Source organism: Crassostrea angulata, chromosome 3 (genome assembly GCF_025612915.1).
Source record: "Crassostrea angulata isolate pt1a10 chromosome 3, ASM2561291v2, whole genome shotgun sequence".
Taxonomy (NCBI): Eukaryota; Metazoa; Mollusca; class Bivalvia; order Ostreida; family Ostreidae; genus Magallana; species Magallana angulata.
In genome coordinates, this window is record NC_069113.1 from 32,683,700 (window position 1) to 32,698,925 (window position 15,226).

Genomic DNA, 15,226 nt, shown 5'->3' on the forward strand with positions numbered 1-15,226 from the left:
GGCAAAAACTTACCAAGCACCAGTGGTTTGGACTCTGAGGCCCCTCCAGTACAGAACCAGCCTTGGCTACAGTTTCCTGTGGGGGCACTCAGTCCCTCCCCAAAGCAGTAGGTGCCTGCGTCACACAGCTTACAGGCCGTGGAGCTGCTCTGGGTGGGTAGTGGATTGTAGGAGCCCGAGGAACACTTGTACTGGGTGTCATACTGAGTGCCCGGGGGGCAGTAGTGACCCACAGGGCAGGGGAAGGAGTTGGGGTCACTGGTGTTCTGTACACAATAGTACCCACCAGTGCACTGATCACATGATCCCTTTTCTAAAAATATAAAAATATTTTGTTAAAATCAAAGTACTGATAGTAATGTAAGCATAAAATTTCCTAGAAAATTGTGAGATTTTTCTTACGTTTGACACTGGTATATGAGCCAGCAGCACATGGTGTTGGAGTGGTTGATCCCTTCGGACAGTATGATCCAAGTGGGCACTGTCCTCCAATTCCTTTGTGGGCTCCAGAGTCTGTGGGTGTAGATGTGTCTACTCCCGTCTCACAATAATAGCCTGCCAAGCACTCTCCATCAGGCTGGGAGGCTCCAGGGGTCCCACAGAAAGAGCCACCTTCAAATATAGGTCAACATTTCAAAATATTTCTCAATACAATAACACTAAACTTCTAAATTAGGAACAAAAGGGTTAAGCTATGACTTTTTATGATTTGTAGTTATAAAACTTGTCTGTTTAAACCACAATAATTACAGTACTGTAAATTAACTAGAAAACTGACCAGTCAGGAAGGGCCCCGCTATGACAATTAATATAGAGAAGTGAAAAAAACTTTGAATTCCATCCTCTTTATATCAACAATGATGAAAAATAAATGCCCGGCAGAAGATATAAAGAACTGGAATATATAGGATCTCGTGATTTGTAGTTGGATATGATTTTCATCCAATAATTAAAGTGTTTTTTTCTTGAGCCTTAGTGAGGGGATAAAACATACAAGTTGGATAAAAATCATATTATACTACAAATCATGAGATTCTATTTATCCCATATTTTATACACCGCAATCAATGTTTACACTGTTTATAAAACTCTACATTATTTTACTTCATTACGCCTAGGCAAATCCCATTGTAATGTCACAACTGTGGGATATCAAAAGTCATATCCACGGGAAAAAGTGGGTTAACATGGGATGAAATAAAATTTGTTAAAAAAACAAAGAATTGATACCAATGCAATGATACCTAGGCTTTGCCTCTTTTTAATAAAATTATTATAAATCATTGTGTACAGTATTTTAACCAAAATAAAATATGAATATTTTATTTTAAATCCATATTTCAAAGAATGTACACAATACTACACATCATTCAAAATTGACCTTAACTTCAAAACAAAGTTCATTTGCAGACACAGGCAGTGCAGTAATTAATCTCAATGTGACAGATAAAGATGAAGCTTAGGATTTTCTTCCTGTGGAAGGTTAATTAATCCCAAAGGACAAATATTGCACAGCCTTCCATGTATACAATGGTAACATTCTCAGCAGTTATCTCTCTTTGCCCATTCATTCTCAGCAGTTATCTCTCTTTGCCCATTCTTCTTATGCATAGTTAGGAATATACCCCACCACCCCAGCTCCAAACCAGAAGACATAGAGAACCAAACTTAGCATCAAAATATGTATTTCTGCCTACTGAACTACCATACCAAATTTGAACTTGATTGGGCAACCATAAAAAAAGTTATTAGAAAAAAACAGGAAATTTGTGGACGGAAGAGTGACAGACGGACGGACAGAAGGACGGACGGACAGAGTGATTACTATAGGGCACCCGCAAATCCTTGCGGGGCCCTAATAATTTTCCATAATCCTGTATTATTACCTGTACAAGGAGTACACTGAGTTTCATTGATGAGTCCTGTGGTGTTTCCAAATGTGCCTGTTGGGCAGGGCTGGAGATCGGCCCCAGTGCCCTCTGGGCAGTAGTAGCCCTGGAGACAGACATCAGCCCTGTCTCTGTTCACACAGTAACGACCAGCAGGGCAGATATAACAGGCAGAGGCCCCAGTGTGGTTCATGTATGTTCCATTTCCACACGGCTCTGGTTTGCTGGACCCTTGGATACAGTAATGACCTTCTGGGCAAATGTTCCCTGTAAAAAGAAATAACAGAGTAGATGAGGTTGAATATCTATAAAACAATCCTTCTGCAAAAGACTTAGTAACTTGTATAACAAATATAAGTGAGATTTTTGGGGTTACCCGTGCTGCCATCTGTTGGAGTAGATGTGTTTGCTCCCAAGGTGCAATAGTGACCAGCAGCGCACTCGGCTGTAATGGCTGTCTGTCCATGTGCATCACAGTAGTATCCTGTAATCAAAGCAAATCAAGCACTTTGTTATTATGTTATACAATGTAGCCATTTAATTTTTTATATTATGATGTAAAAAAAATATGTCTTAAGTATTTTATAAAGATGATTTTTTAAAATCCTTTTATTTTGAAGGTTCATAGAAATAATCCAAATTTCAAATAAATGCAGTGTTGAAGTGTTATTTACCTGGAGAACACTGCAGGCAGTTGTTGATGTCTCCCATGCCCGTAGAGTTGAGGAATGTCCCCGGGGGACAGGGAGCTGGGGTGTGGGTGCCATTGTTACAGTAGTAGCCAGCCGGACATACGTCTCCATAGGTTTTACCCACAGGGGCGGGTTCTTCTGATCCCAGGGTACAGAAGTAACCTGTACATACCGAAAATGTCAAGTGTATTTATTCAGTAACTTAATTTCTATGAAATTTTAATTTAACTCACTCTCTTATCAAACTTGATAATTTCATGGACAAGCGATTGTAATAAAAATATTTTTAAAGATTAAACAGTGTTTTAAAATATCTCAAAACATGAGGATAAAAGTATTCTTTAATTCAAAAAATCCCTATCATCCACAAGACTTGACTTATCAAGAAATGATAATTCAATACACACAGAAGTTTCCATCCATCTCTTACCTGCGTGACAGAGCCCAGACTCTACAGTTAGTCCTGTACTTCCACAGTAGTACCCTCCAGTGCAGTTTGTACACTCAGAGCTGCTCTTCAGCCCAGCCTGATTACTGAAGGTGCCCACTGGGCAGCCCACTCCAGTGATGCTGCCCACTTCACAATATCTGCCCGGTGGGCAGATGTTGCCGGTGGATCCGTCTGTGGGGGTGGAGTTGTAGGCACCACTTGTGCAGTAGTAACCAGCAGAGCACTGGGTCACAGAGTCAGTGTTTCCTGTAAAGGAACAAAATATTCATGCATTTGAAGTCCTTTAGTACTGGGTAAAGTTAAAATAACAATTCGATATTGGCAGTACATGTTAAAACTAAACATCACTAACAACTCTTTCTACATCACAAGAGTTCAACATTTTTTTACGGAAAAAATTGCACTTTGATAAATATTTTGACTTTCCAAGCAACAGTAAACATAAAAGGCAAAAACTACACTATCATTAAAGAAGTGTCTGCATGGTTTCACAACTTTCCATTAAGCAATTTCTTTATTAGAGAGTTGGTTTGACTCCTACATGAAGAAGTCATTAACACTATACCTTGTCCACTGCAGTAGTAGCCGGGGTCACAAGCCGTGCACTGTGTGTAGTTGTTTAGACTGGTCTTGTTACTGTAGGTTCCCTCCAGACAGAGGTACTCCATGGCATCTTTGGTTCCGGCGGGACAGTAAGAGCCCGGGGGACAGACTGTGGGGACGGACACGCCTCGGTAACTCCTGTATCTGTTAGTATAGTTCCCTGATAGGGTAACATTGGGGGCGTCTAATACCTCATAGTCACCTGTAGAGTGAAAGAGATCAATGTGATGATCAAGGTAAAACAAATGTTGACAATTGATGCACACTGCTACTATTTTCGGCAATTCTACATACATGTATCTCTAACGTGATAAATGAATCATTAGGTAAGGAAAAGTGATTAATGTCATTCAAATATGTTCCTTTAACAAGATTTTTCTGGTATTTAGATTGAAGTATTACAAGTTTGCAATAGACCTTACCAAATGCTTTGCAGTAGGAGCCTGCTGGGCATATTTCACATGTGGATCTGGCCCAGTGGGGTTGGTACATTCCTGATGGACATCCTGTCTCATTCCAACTTCCAACTTCACAGAAATGCCCTGGGCTGCATGCGTAATTGGTGGGCTGTGGCACATCCTGGCCTTCTGGGCAATAATACCCAGCAAAGCAATCTCCATTGGGTAGGGCAAGTCCATAATCCTGACAGTATTTACCCGCGGTACAGAGCAGGCAGAATGAATCATTAGTGTTGCCTGTGCGATCTGAAAATTGAAGTCAATAATTAAATAAAGCTGTTTCATTGAATCCTTACCACAATTGTTTTAATCATGCCATTCAAAACCTTTTTCATTTACCTTTAAAGTGAAAAAAACAATGCAGACTTACTTGAGAATGTTCCAGGGGAACAAGCCATCTGCACTGTGGTGCCCTCTGGGCAGTAGTAGCCCATGTCACACTCCCTGGGATTGGGAACACTGGCTGTTCCATTACAGAAATAGCCAGCGGAACAGTTTCCAGTGGGAGTGGAAAGCTCATAGGTCTCACAGTATTTACCCAGACTGCAGGAGAGGGCCTGGCTGCTGCCCATTGGACAGTAGTATCCTACACAAAAAGACAAAATCCTACTGAAATTTCTCTATTATTGATTACAAAATGACAAATACGTCTAAATCTTAATCTGTATTGAGCTTACCATGACAATATTGATACCAAATCTGATGAGCCCTTTCACAAAAAAATTGCAGTGCATCACTTCTGCAGGGTAATTTAATAAACTTTGGCAAAATCTTAGCTGGTGGATACTGGTAGTTAAATGATAATTCTTAAACCAAAGCTGTTATGTCATTTTCACAAAGCTATACCACCCTGCCTTGCAAAAGAGTGTTACCACAGTGACAGAAATTGTAAAACAGTCTTTAGCAAGAAACATTTGATTTACATTACCTGGCTCACAAATGCCGCCGGTGTTGTTGAGAGCGTACACCGGACAGGAGTAGTTGGTGCTGTACAGGGTAGTGGAGTTGACGTAGGTGGTGGGTTTGTCTGTATAGGCACCACCCGAACAGTACCACCCTGGGGCACAGTCTCCTGTGGGCTCTGCTAGACCATCACCATTACAGTATTTACCACCTGGTCAAACAAATAATAATATTTGAAAATAACTGAAAAGTTAATGAAACATATACTAACTTCCTGTTATAATAATTACCATAAAATGACAGGAAAAAACTCAAGAACTTGCCTGTACAAGGGAGGCAATCAAATTCACTGTTGGCCCCAGTTTTGTTGTTGTAAGTTCCTGCTGGACAGAGATGTTCTGTAGCATGCTTTGTGCCACTGGGGCAATAGGAACCTGGAAATATTCAGTTGTCAAATATCAATCAAAAGTTTTCACTCATATACTTGCAAAATAGATCCATGACAATAATTAGAAGAACTCAGTGGTGCCATTACTGAATGCCAAACTTATGTTATTCTTAAAATCTGATAGGAATTATATCAAAAGTGAAAGAATATGTCATTCCTCAATTTTTTTTTTACCTGTTGGACAAGGTGTGGACAGGTAGGTTGTGGAGTTGGCCACACAGTAGTAGCCAGGCTCACAGCTCTTACAGATCTTTTGGTGGGTGAGGTCATTGTAGGTTCCTGCAGGACAAGCAATGGGATCTGTGGTTCCAAGAGGGCAATAGTGGGACTCAGGGCATCCTCCTGTTAATGAAAAAATCATGTCAAACATAGACGCAGAAACTTTTCATTTATCATTTGAAAGAAACTCTAGCATACCTGGTATTTATAAATGATCCAACTGTAAGATGTATATGACAGTATATATGGACTGCTTTTGGATTATTTCATTCTTCATATATTTTAATTGTAAATTTGTCATGTTCTTTGTAATACAAGTCCTACATCTAGTGTAAAACATTAATCTAAGCAGGGGTTATAATTTTCGCAATCAACTTTCTTGACCGCAAATCCTGTAATTACCCTTTTACATGACCTACCATCTTAGCCCAAAATTCTGAATTATCTCTTTATAGGCCTATCAGCTTACCCCCAAATCCTGTGTTGTTGTTACTTGGGGCTGCTGTGTTGACTCCACTCTGACAATAGTATCCCTCGGCACACTTGGCGGTCACGTTGGACAGTCCCGGGACATCACAGTAGTACCCTCCATCGCACTGTTTACACTCCGACTCAGACATCAGGAGCTCTGTCGGGTTGTAAGTACCAGCTGGACACAGTGAGTAGTTAAAGCCAGTGTTTCCTGAAACAACAAATATACTAGTCTTGTAATTTTCTGATACTATTTCATAATTAAACCTTTTCTTTAAAATACATGCACACGTTTTTCTGGAGAAAAATTCTGAATTCAGAAGACTTGCAAAATTAATTCCCATTATATAAAAGCCTTACCAATACAGTATTTGCCCACTGGGCAGGGATCCGCTCTGTCTTTGTTGACACAGTAATACCTGGGAGGGCAAGAGTCACACAAACTAGCTTGGGTGTGGTTCATGTATGTTCCTAAAAGAAAAATACAATCTTCATGAATTTAAAAATAAACAATCCACACTCATCCTTTCAATGATAATCAGAATAAAAATTTAAAAGAAGAATAATTAATAATGTGGGTTTTTTGGGGGTTCTTGAATCTATGGTTTAACGAGGCCGGGTCTAATTTTTTCTGCCCTAGATTTTTGAATGAAATTTTTTACAAGAATTTCTACTAATATAATTATTATTTAAAGATAAAAAAATAAGACATTTACCACACCGTTTGTTTAAGGGGTCATCTCAAAGATTGTTAATTTTTAACATAGGACCCTATGGGATTTTGCTTGAAATGTACCAATTTTGCACATTTTTTAAACTTCTGCCCTAGGGATTTCTTTTTCTGTTCTACATATTAAAGTTATTGCTAAAAGGCATCAAATGGTCACATAAAAAAACCCTTTTACCTCCTGGTTTGTTCCAGGGGTCTTATCAAAGTTATTTTTTGTATGCCAAATTTCCCAGTTTGTTAGATAATGACTATTTTTTATTTGACAAAGACGGAAATGGTGATCTTTATTGTATTATTAAAACATTCAGACATATTTAAGCAATAAATAAATAAATAACATCACATATTAGGGGTCATTAATATAAAATACATGGTTAATGTTTTATAATAATGAATTAAGCGATATTTAGGCGGGTTAAGAAAACGTGACAGAGGGATAGGCTTGCTGAACCCTCTTCAAGTTTTCGACCCGAGCCCAAATATAGCTTATACGTCGAGACATTTATGTTTATTCCACAATATAATATAAATTTTACGCATCAAACGAGCTATTTTCAACAAATTTCGCTGAATATCTGCAGTTGAAACTATCACGCCATGGCGTCAACAAAGCAAAAAGATGACGTCACAATACAAATGAAACGCTGCGCGAAAGCGTGCGTACTCGTTCTGTACTCGGCCTCGTTAAACTTTTAAGTTACTGTAATGTTTTGTTTCTTTTAAACGCTGTGTCTTACCATCTTCACAGGGTATGGGTACTGCTGTGCCCTGGGGGCAGTAATTTCCTGCGGGACACACCCCTCCTGTCACTCCATCAGTGGGCTGACTCACATTGGCTCCACGGTCACAGTAGAAGCCAGCATCACAGTCACCTACACATCAAACCAGTATTGTTTAATTTTACATTATTTGGTTAAACACTTGACAATAAATCAACAAAATTTGCAAAGATTCTCCCTTTTTCTACTAAAAAACTCTTTAAGAAATTGTCAGGAATTATACATACATACAGTCCCAAATTAAATAATCTCATCCTTAAAGAATTAAATCTTCCATAAATTGTAAATGCAAAATAATATTTGCAGTACACACAAGCAAATAAAAGCAGTCTGATATAATGGTACAAATAATTAAATAACCTTTACCTGTGTAGTTGGACTGCCCAACAGTGTCACAGTATTTGCCCAGGGCACATTCGATGCAATGGGCCAACATGGACTGCCCAGTGCTGGGGAGATAGGTACCAATCGGGCAGGGGACTGGGGATCCTGTGCCCTCTGGACAGTAGTGCCCTGCTGTACAGTAGTCCCCGTAGGACTGACCGATGGGGTTCTGCTCTGTGGATCCCAGCAGGCAGTAGTGACCGGCCAAACATTTACCAGCAGGTGAAGTCAGACCTACATGTACATATATGACCAAACAAATATTATAGGCTAGTCAATCAATAACATTGTTATGATCATTATGCATTTTCTTCTCCATGACGGAGGAAAATGATCTGAGTGAAAACTTATAAGTATATGCTTTCTTTATCATTACAGGAGTTAAATATTCATACCATAACTATTTTATATCACAATCACTGACATTTTAAAAACATTGGTCAGAGCTCAAAATAATTTTTATATGATCATAACTCTTTACCATGTTTTAGTTATGGATGTACATTTGTACAGTATACTAAAGCTTTGTCAAGGATTTTTTTTTATATAGAACTAGTATCTTCATTTTACAGACCCTCTCTGGGCCTCATCACGTACCTTGTACATTACAGTACCATCCAGGTGTGCATTGTTCACAGGAGGAGACATTATGGAGACCAGTCAAGTTACTGAAGGTTCCTATGGGACACTTCGTCTCCTGTCCGGAACCAGCCGGACAGTAGGCTCCCATTGGACAGATGTATCCAGTGGTTCCATCTGTTGGGGAGGAGGAGTTAGCACCACTGGAGCACACATATCCAGCACCGCACGGAGCAGTAGGTTCCATCAGGCCTACAAAGTTTAATAAAATCTTTCATCTGTACATTTCTATATAGAAATAAATTACATTAGAAATGCTTTTCAAAACATTTTTTTTTCTGAGAAAGGATATCAAATTTTGATTTGATTTTGAGAGTTTCCAGAGTTTTTCCAGATGTAAAGTACATGTTTAAATACAGGTATGTTCAGCTGACTCCTGGAAATACCTGACAGGTATATTGAGAGAGTTTTTACCTGGAGCGTCACAGTAAAAGCCAGCAGTACAGGGGAGACAGGAGCTGGCAGCCTGGAGTTTTGTGTCATTGTTGAAGGTCCCCACTGGACAGGGGTAGGTGGTGCTACTGGGGGTGCTGGTGGGGCAATAGTGACCTTGGGGACAGTCTGTGGGGGTCACAACACCAGTCCCATTGATTCCTAGGGAGGCTGCTGCTTCCACTGGGTCACAATAACTTAAAAAAAATACCCTCAAATTATTATATGTGAATTTTGCTTAGTATTTTAAGACAAGAAAAATATTTTGCTTCTGTCAGACTTAACTTTTTTTTCATTTTCATTTGCATTAATTGTAATTCTAGTTTTTTTCTGTTTTTAAATTGTATGATTTCAATTGATAAATATGAAACAAAAGTTCATGCCATTTTGGAATCATTTTTGATGTTTGTATTTGGAATGACAAAAAATTGAATCGAATGGATGTATTATATTATAATTGCTGTATTTCTGCAAACAGTGCCATGTGTCTGCAAAATGTTATGTAGTTTTGGTCGATCTTTAATTAGCAGTTTAATCCTTTTTGCTGAAAAGTAATATCAATTTACAAAACTGCAGTAAAGAATTGAATGTACCTTCCAGCTGGACATGGTAGACAGGAGGTGGACCCAGTATTGTCCTGGTATGACCCAGCAGAGCAAGGTACAGGCTGGTCTGACCCAGCAGGGCAGTAGTGACCCATCGTGCAGTTGTAGTCAAGGGGAGTGGCACTGTCCTGACCCCCTGGGCAGTAGAATCCTGCTGAGCAGGGGCCTGTCATATTGGTATTTGCAGTTCCAGCACAATAGTATCCTGTTGAATGTTAAACACAATTATTGTATTTCAAACATCTTCTGAGTTTTGATTAAGCATTATCATAGGAGATCTACTTCCAATAACATTTCATTTAACAATCCTCCTGACAATACTATATTTTATAAAATCAATTATATTCAAGAGTTTTAATTTATATAAATCCTTTCTACTTTTTTAAAACTCTTTCTTTTTCTTTCCCTTTCATTCTTTATTTCCCTTTTTCTTCCTTTCCCTTTTTTCTTTCCTTCTCTCTATTACCTGGTGTACACTGCAGGCAGTTACTGGAGTTGGTGTTTCCCACAGTATTAGACATGGTTCCCGCAGGACAGGGTGTAGGAGTTCCTGACCCTGCCTCACAGTAGTATCCTGCCGGACACACATTTCCTGGGGGGTCAGGACGGGTACTGCTGGCATTGCAATAATATCCTGCGTCACAATTTCCCTCTGGGGCGGTCAGTCCTGACTGCATACAGTACTTTCCAGGGTCACAGTTCACTGGGTAGTTTGCTCCACTGGGACAGTAGGTGCCTGGCCAGCACTGCCCACCTGTGTAATTGGCAAGTGGACAGGTGCAGTCTGGGAGACTGGTCTGATTGGCTGTGGTGGTGGGCTGGGCCATGTAGGAACCACCTGTGCAGTACCAGCCTGCTGTACAATTACCAGAGGTGGCACCTAGACCATCAGCTAGAAAAAGATAAAATTATGGATCATAAATAAATACATATAGTGTGATCTCAAAACACTTTCAAAAATATTTCTCTACAATTAATTGTTGGTCGAGTTCTAATTTGAAATTCATATTTTTACAAGTTTACCCATAATATTAATGTTTGCATTGCTAGCATAAATCATAATTTAATATTAAAGGCAAATTCCTTAATTTGTTGACTGAAATAAGAGCATTTTTTAAAAATGCATTCAAATCCCAATACATCTAGACAAAGACTTATGCGTGTACAGATGTACTGACTTTCACAGTACTCTCCAGGTGGACAGGTAAGACAATCGCTGATTGAGTGGCTGGCATTGGCTGGGTTATACGTTCCTTTGGGACAAGGGTACTGGTAAGGATTGCTGGTTCCCACTGGACAGTAGTAGCCAGGGGGACAGAGTTGTTCTGAGAAAGCTGTTGAGTTCTCCACACAGTAGTAACCCAGGGGACACAGGGTGCAATTTGTCTGGCCAGTGCTGTCACTGAAAAACAATTCAAACAAACATCAAAACTTTGTATTCTTCAATTGTGTTACTCAAACCAAACTTTTTAGCAATGTATCTCCAAATGATTGTTTTGAAGAAAATTTCAATGATTTCCAAATCATCAAATTTTTTTATGTTTTACAGTTTCCAGCATTAAATGAATTCTATGTCCCAATTTATCTTAAGATTAGATTAAGTCCTCAAATTTTCTTTAGTTACCTGTATTGTCCTGGGGGACAAGGCAGGGGAGTAATGGTGGCCTCTGGACAGTAACTTCCTACTGGGCAGACCCCGCCCACTCCCGTGTTGTTTCCAGCAGGGCTGGCTGTATCCACACCTATAGCACAACACATTGCATAAATACTTGTAATCATGGTAAAAAAAGATAATTTCAAAGAATGCCGCAATGACTCATAATAATACCATGTTTCTTCCGTTTATAAAGTATCACAGAAAATATTTAAAGATGAATTTATGGGATAATCTTAATTAAAAAGTTTGGTTCATGTTAAGATAACTAACCAGATGTACAGAAGAATCCTGGGTTACAGTTTCCACTGACAGCAGACAGACCTGGCACCTGGCAGTACTTCCCTCCATCACACTGTGTACACTGGCTCACATTGGCCAGACCAGACACTGGGTTGTATGTGCCTGCTGGGCAGGGCTGGAGGTCCGCTCCAGTCTGGTAGGGACAGTAGTAACCCGGGGGACAAAGTTCTGCCCGGTCTTTGTTGACACAGTAATAACCCTCAGGGCAGTCATAGCAGGTAGAGGCACCGGTATGGTTAGTGTAGGTGCCATTTGGACAGAACAAATGTTGTGGAGATCCTGAGGGGCAGTAAGAGCCCGCTGGGCAGATGTTTCCTGTAATTCCATCGTAGGGCGCTGATGAACTTGCCCCTGCTGTGCAGTAGAAACCTTGGGTGCAGTCTCCTGATACGGCAGATAACCCAGTGCTGTTACAGAATTTACCAGGGTCACATGACAAGCAGGCTGTCTGATTGGTGCTCCTCGTGTTAGGATTGTAAGAACCTGCTGGACAGGCTGTGGGTTGGTAGCTCTTGTCTGGACAATAGTGACCAGATGGGCATTCATCACCATAAGTCTTGCCCACAGGGTTGGCTTCCTCTGACCCATTTGTGCAGTAATATCCAGCCAAACATGACCCTGAGGAAGCATTCAGATTGGAAGATGAGCAGTATTCCCCTGGTGGACAGAATGTGCAGTCGTTTAGTGAAGGAAGCTTCTCTCTGTCACCAAATGTTCCCTTTGGACAAGGTGTGGGGTAGGACCAGCCCACCTCACAGTAGGTTCCCTGGGGACAGGGGCCGCCAGCGGCTGATAGCGAAGGTGTGGGAGAGGAAGACTTCAGCACACAGTAGTATCCAGCAAAGCATTGCCCAGTGGGCTCAGTGATGTTCTCAGAGTCACAGTAGTAGCCTGGAGGGCAGTCGGTACATTCAGCTAGACTCTCCAGGCCTGTTGTGTTGCTGTAGGTCCCTACTTCACAAGGGTTCTCCCGATCTGTCTGTGTTCCGTTCGGACAGTAGAATCCTGCTGGGCAATCCTTTGGTGTGACCACTCCATGGGAAGAGGCGTTCACTCCACTCTGCTGCTCTGCAATAGCATCACTCTGGGAGCAGTATTTTCCTGTAGGAAAACAAAACAGAATTGATCTCTAAAATTGTGCTTGATCAGATAAACTTTCATTTACTCATTAACAAAACAGTAAGAAATATTTGTTATTCTGTTGTTCAAACACAAGATTTATATTGCAATATTTATTACAGGTTAGAGCTCTGAAAAGAAATATTCATTCATTTGTTAACATAGTCAAAATGCGCAACAAGAATAAGTAATCAATTTACCCAAAGAACTTCATAAATTACTTCATTTTTTTCCCCATTTCCTTTTTTTTTTTTTTTTACAACTATTGTTTTAGATTACTATATTCTGAACCAATAAAACTTAAAAATGTTTTATAACTTAATTCTTATGCTATTTTTTTAAAACTTACCAGCTGGACACTCTATACAAGCCCCTTGTCCAGCAATAGGCTGATAGTAGCCGGATGGGCAAGGAGTTTGTGAAGGACTTCCCTTGGGACACATATGCCCCGCCAGACACTGGCTTCCCGGCGGCTGAGGAACAATGGACCCCTCCACACAGTACCAACCCACATCACAGTCATCGTTCGGTAAGGCTCGACCCGTTCCGGAACAGTACTTGCCAGCAGTACATGGAAGACAGGTGGAGATATTGTTGGCGCTAAACCAGTTGTTGTATGTTCCCTCAGCACAGGGAATGGCATAGGAGCTGGCCTGTGGACAGTAGTGTCCCTTGGGACAGATATCGCCATATGTTTCGTTGATAGGGTTCATCAGAATTGCTCCTCCAGTACAGTAGTAGCCTGTTTTAATAAATCACAGGAAGATATAGTTATAAAATCTTATGAAAAGCAATCCATGCATTTTAAATATTCATTTAGAACATTCAGTATTTAACAGAGAATAAGATATATATTTACCTGGTAAACACTCCCCAGTGACATTGTCTAGACCAGCCACATCACAATAATGTCCTCCCAGACAAGAAATGGGAGCAGACGACCCCTCAGGACAGAAGGTTCCTGCCTGACACTTGCCGCCAATACTCTGGGCGGGACAGTCACATGTGGATCCCATGTCATTACCCAGCACAGCTGGCTGACTGGACCAAGAGCCTGATGTACAGTACCAGCCTCCAGAACACTTCCCAGTGGGCAGGGCTAGCCCAGGGGTGGGGCAGTATTCACCTGGTGGGCAAATCTGGCAGAGACTGGAATCCTGGGCTCCTGTGATGTTGTTGAAGGTGCCATTTGGACAGGGGTATTGGTAGGCAAATTCAGTGGAAACTGGGCAGTAATAACCTGTAAAGAATTTCATATTCATTATAACTCAATTTACTGCAATATTCCAGAAAGCTTGAACGTTTGTAATAATGTACAACATCATGTACTTGATGGCACAAAATTGTAAAATGAAAAGCTTAAAACCCAAGGCATTTTGTAAGTGAAATAGAATAATCATTTTACCTTGAGGACAAGCAGTTATGCTGTTGCTGCCAGACGGACAGTAGTAGCCCGCTGGGCATGTAGTACAATTTGATTGCTGGTCAGCATTGGTGTAGGTTCCTGCTGTGCAGTTGATGGCCACACTAGTTCCTGCTGGGCAGTAAGTACCCGCTGGGCATGGTCCTCCAGTTGCATCAGTGGAAGAAGGACTAGAGGAGTTGGATCCACCAGCACAGAAGAATCCAGCATTACAGATTCCAGTGGGGTACTCCAGGCCAGGCACATCACAGTAATATCCTGGTGTACACTGTTGACACTCAGATTCTGCTTGGAGCATGGTGCGGTTGTTGAAAGTCCCTGCTGGGCAGGGAGTTGGGTCTTGGGTCTGGACCACACAGTAATGGCCCACTGGGCAAGGACCAGCGTCACCTGATGTGGCACCACTAGGTGTCATGTCATCTGAGCCGCTTCTGCAGAAATATCCTGCTGCACATTGTCCCGCCACTGCCGTCAAGTTGGTCACATCACAGTAGAATCCTCCATCACACTGAGTGCATTCTGTCAGATTGGACAGACCTGTGCTTGGATTAAAAGTACCAGCTGGGCAGGACTGCCAGACATGTCCAGTGCCTTCAGGGCAATAGAAGCCAGCAGGGCAAGCCTGGGGGTTGGATCCTGTGGTGCAGTATTTGCCTGCCGGACAGATGTCACACACAGAGTTGAGGGTGGTGTCTGTATAGTAGCCTGGGTCACAAGGAATAGCCGTGGGGGTTCCCTCTGGGCAGTAGTGACCTATGGGACACACGTCACCTGTCACTCCATCATTAGGGGTGGCTGTGGTTGCATTGCCAGCACAGTAGTACTGAGCTGAACAGTTTCCTTGTGGGGCAGTCATGCCGTAATTTGGACAGAACATTCCTGGGGTGCATCCAGTGCATTCTGACAGGGCCTGCAGACCTAGAATTATTTAAATGGACACCTTTTCAATAAAATCTCTTTACTTCAAGAGAGAAAACATTACTCATTCAAAAAAAAATCTTTTGAAAAATCAATATTACTACAC

At 41.1% G+C, this 15,226-nt stretch overlaps 1 protein-coding gene across 3 annotated transcripts in view; it reads right to left on the minus strand.

Moving 5' to 3' along the window:
• LOC128177546 (uncharacterized) overlaps positions 1 to 15,226 on the minus strand; it is a 94,640-nt gene that overhangs the window by 31,720 nt on the left and 47,694 nt on the right. For all 3 annotated transcript variants that reach the window (XM_052844283.1, XM_052844282.1, XM_052844284.1), the window contains 26 exons: positions 14,185 to 15,120; positions 13,639 to 14,019; positions 13,129 to 13,521; positions 11,631 to 12,761; positions 11,328 to 11,445; positions 10,882 to 11,105; positions 10,170 to 10,595; positions 9,692 to 9,908; positions 9,081 to 9,295; positions 8,625 to 8,858; positions 8,010 to 8,261; positions 7,602 to 7,736; positions 6,495 to 6,605; positions 6,133 to 6,345; positions 5,619 to 5,786; positions 5,320 to 5,430; positions 5,022 to 5,207; positions 4,464 to 4,679; positions 4,058 to 4,339; positions 3,598 to 3,837; positions 3,012 to 3,278; positions 2,564 to 2,743; positions 2,266 to 2,373; positions 1,887 to 2,156; positions 403 to 612; positions 14 to 313 (listed from right to left, as the gene is read on the minus strand). In XM_052844283.1, coding sequence (XP_052700243.1) covers positions 14 to 313; positions 403 to 612; positions 1,887 to 2,156; positions 2,266 to 2,373; positions 2,564 to 2,743; positions 3,012 to 3,278; positions 3,598 to 3,837; positions 4,058 to 4,339; positions 4,464 to 4,679; positions 5,022 to 5,207; positions 5,320 to 5,430; positions 5,619 to 5,786; positions 6,133 to 6,345; positions 6,495 to 6,605; positions 7,602 to 7,736; positions 8,010 to 8,261; positions 8,625 to 8,858; positions 9,081 to 9,295; positions 9,692 to 9,908; positions 10,170 to 10,595; positions 10,882 to 11,105; positions 11,328 to 11,445; positions 11,631 to 12,761; positions 13,129 to 13,521; positions 13,639 to 14,019; positions 14,185 to 15,120 — 7,524 coding nt within the window. The remainder of the gene's footprint in view (positions 1 to 13; positions 314 to 402; positions 613 to 1,886; positions 2,157 to 2,265; positions 2,374 to 2,563; positions 2,744 to 3,011; positions 3,279 to 3,597; positions 3,838 to 4,057; positions 4,340 to 4,463; positions 4,680 to 5,021; positions 5,208 to 5,319; positions 5,431 to 5,618; positions 5,787 to 6,132; positions 6,346 to 6,494; positions 6,606 to 7,601; positions 7,737 to 8,009; positions 8,262 to 8,624; positions 8,859 to 9,080; positions 9,296 to 9,691; positions 9,909 to 10,169; positions 10,596 to 10,881; positions 11,106 to 11,327; positions 11,446 to 11,630; positions 12,762 to 13,128; positions 13,522 to 13,638; positions 14,020 to 14,184; positions 15,121 to 15,226) is intronic.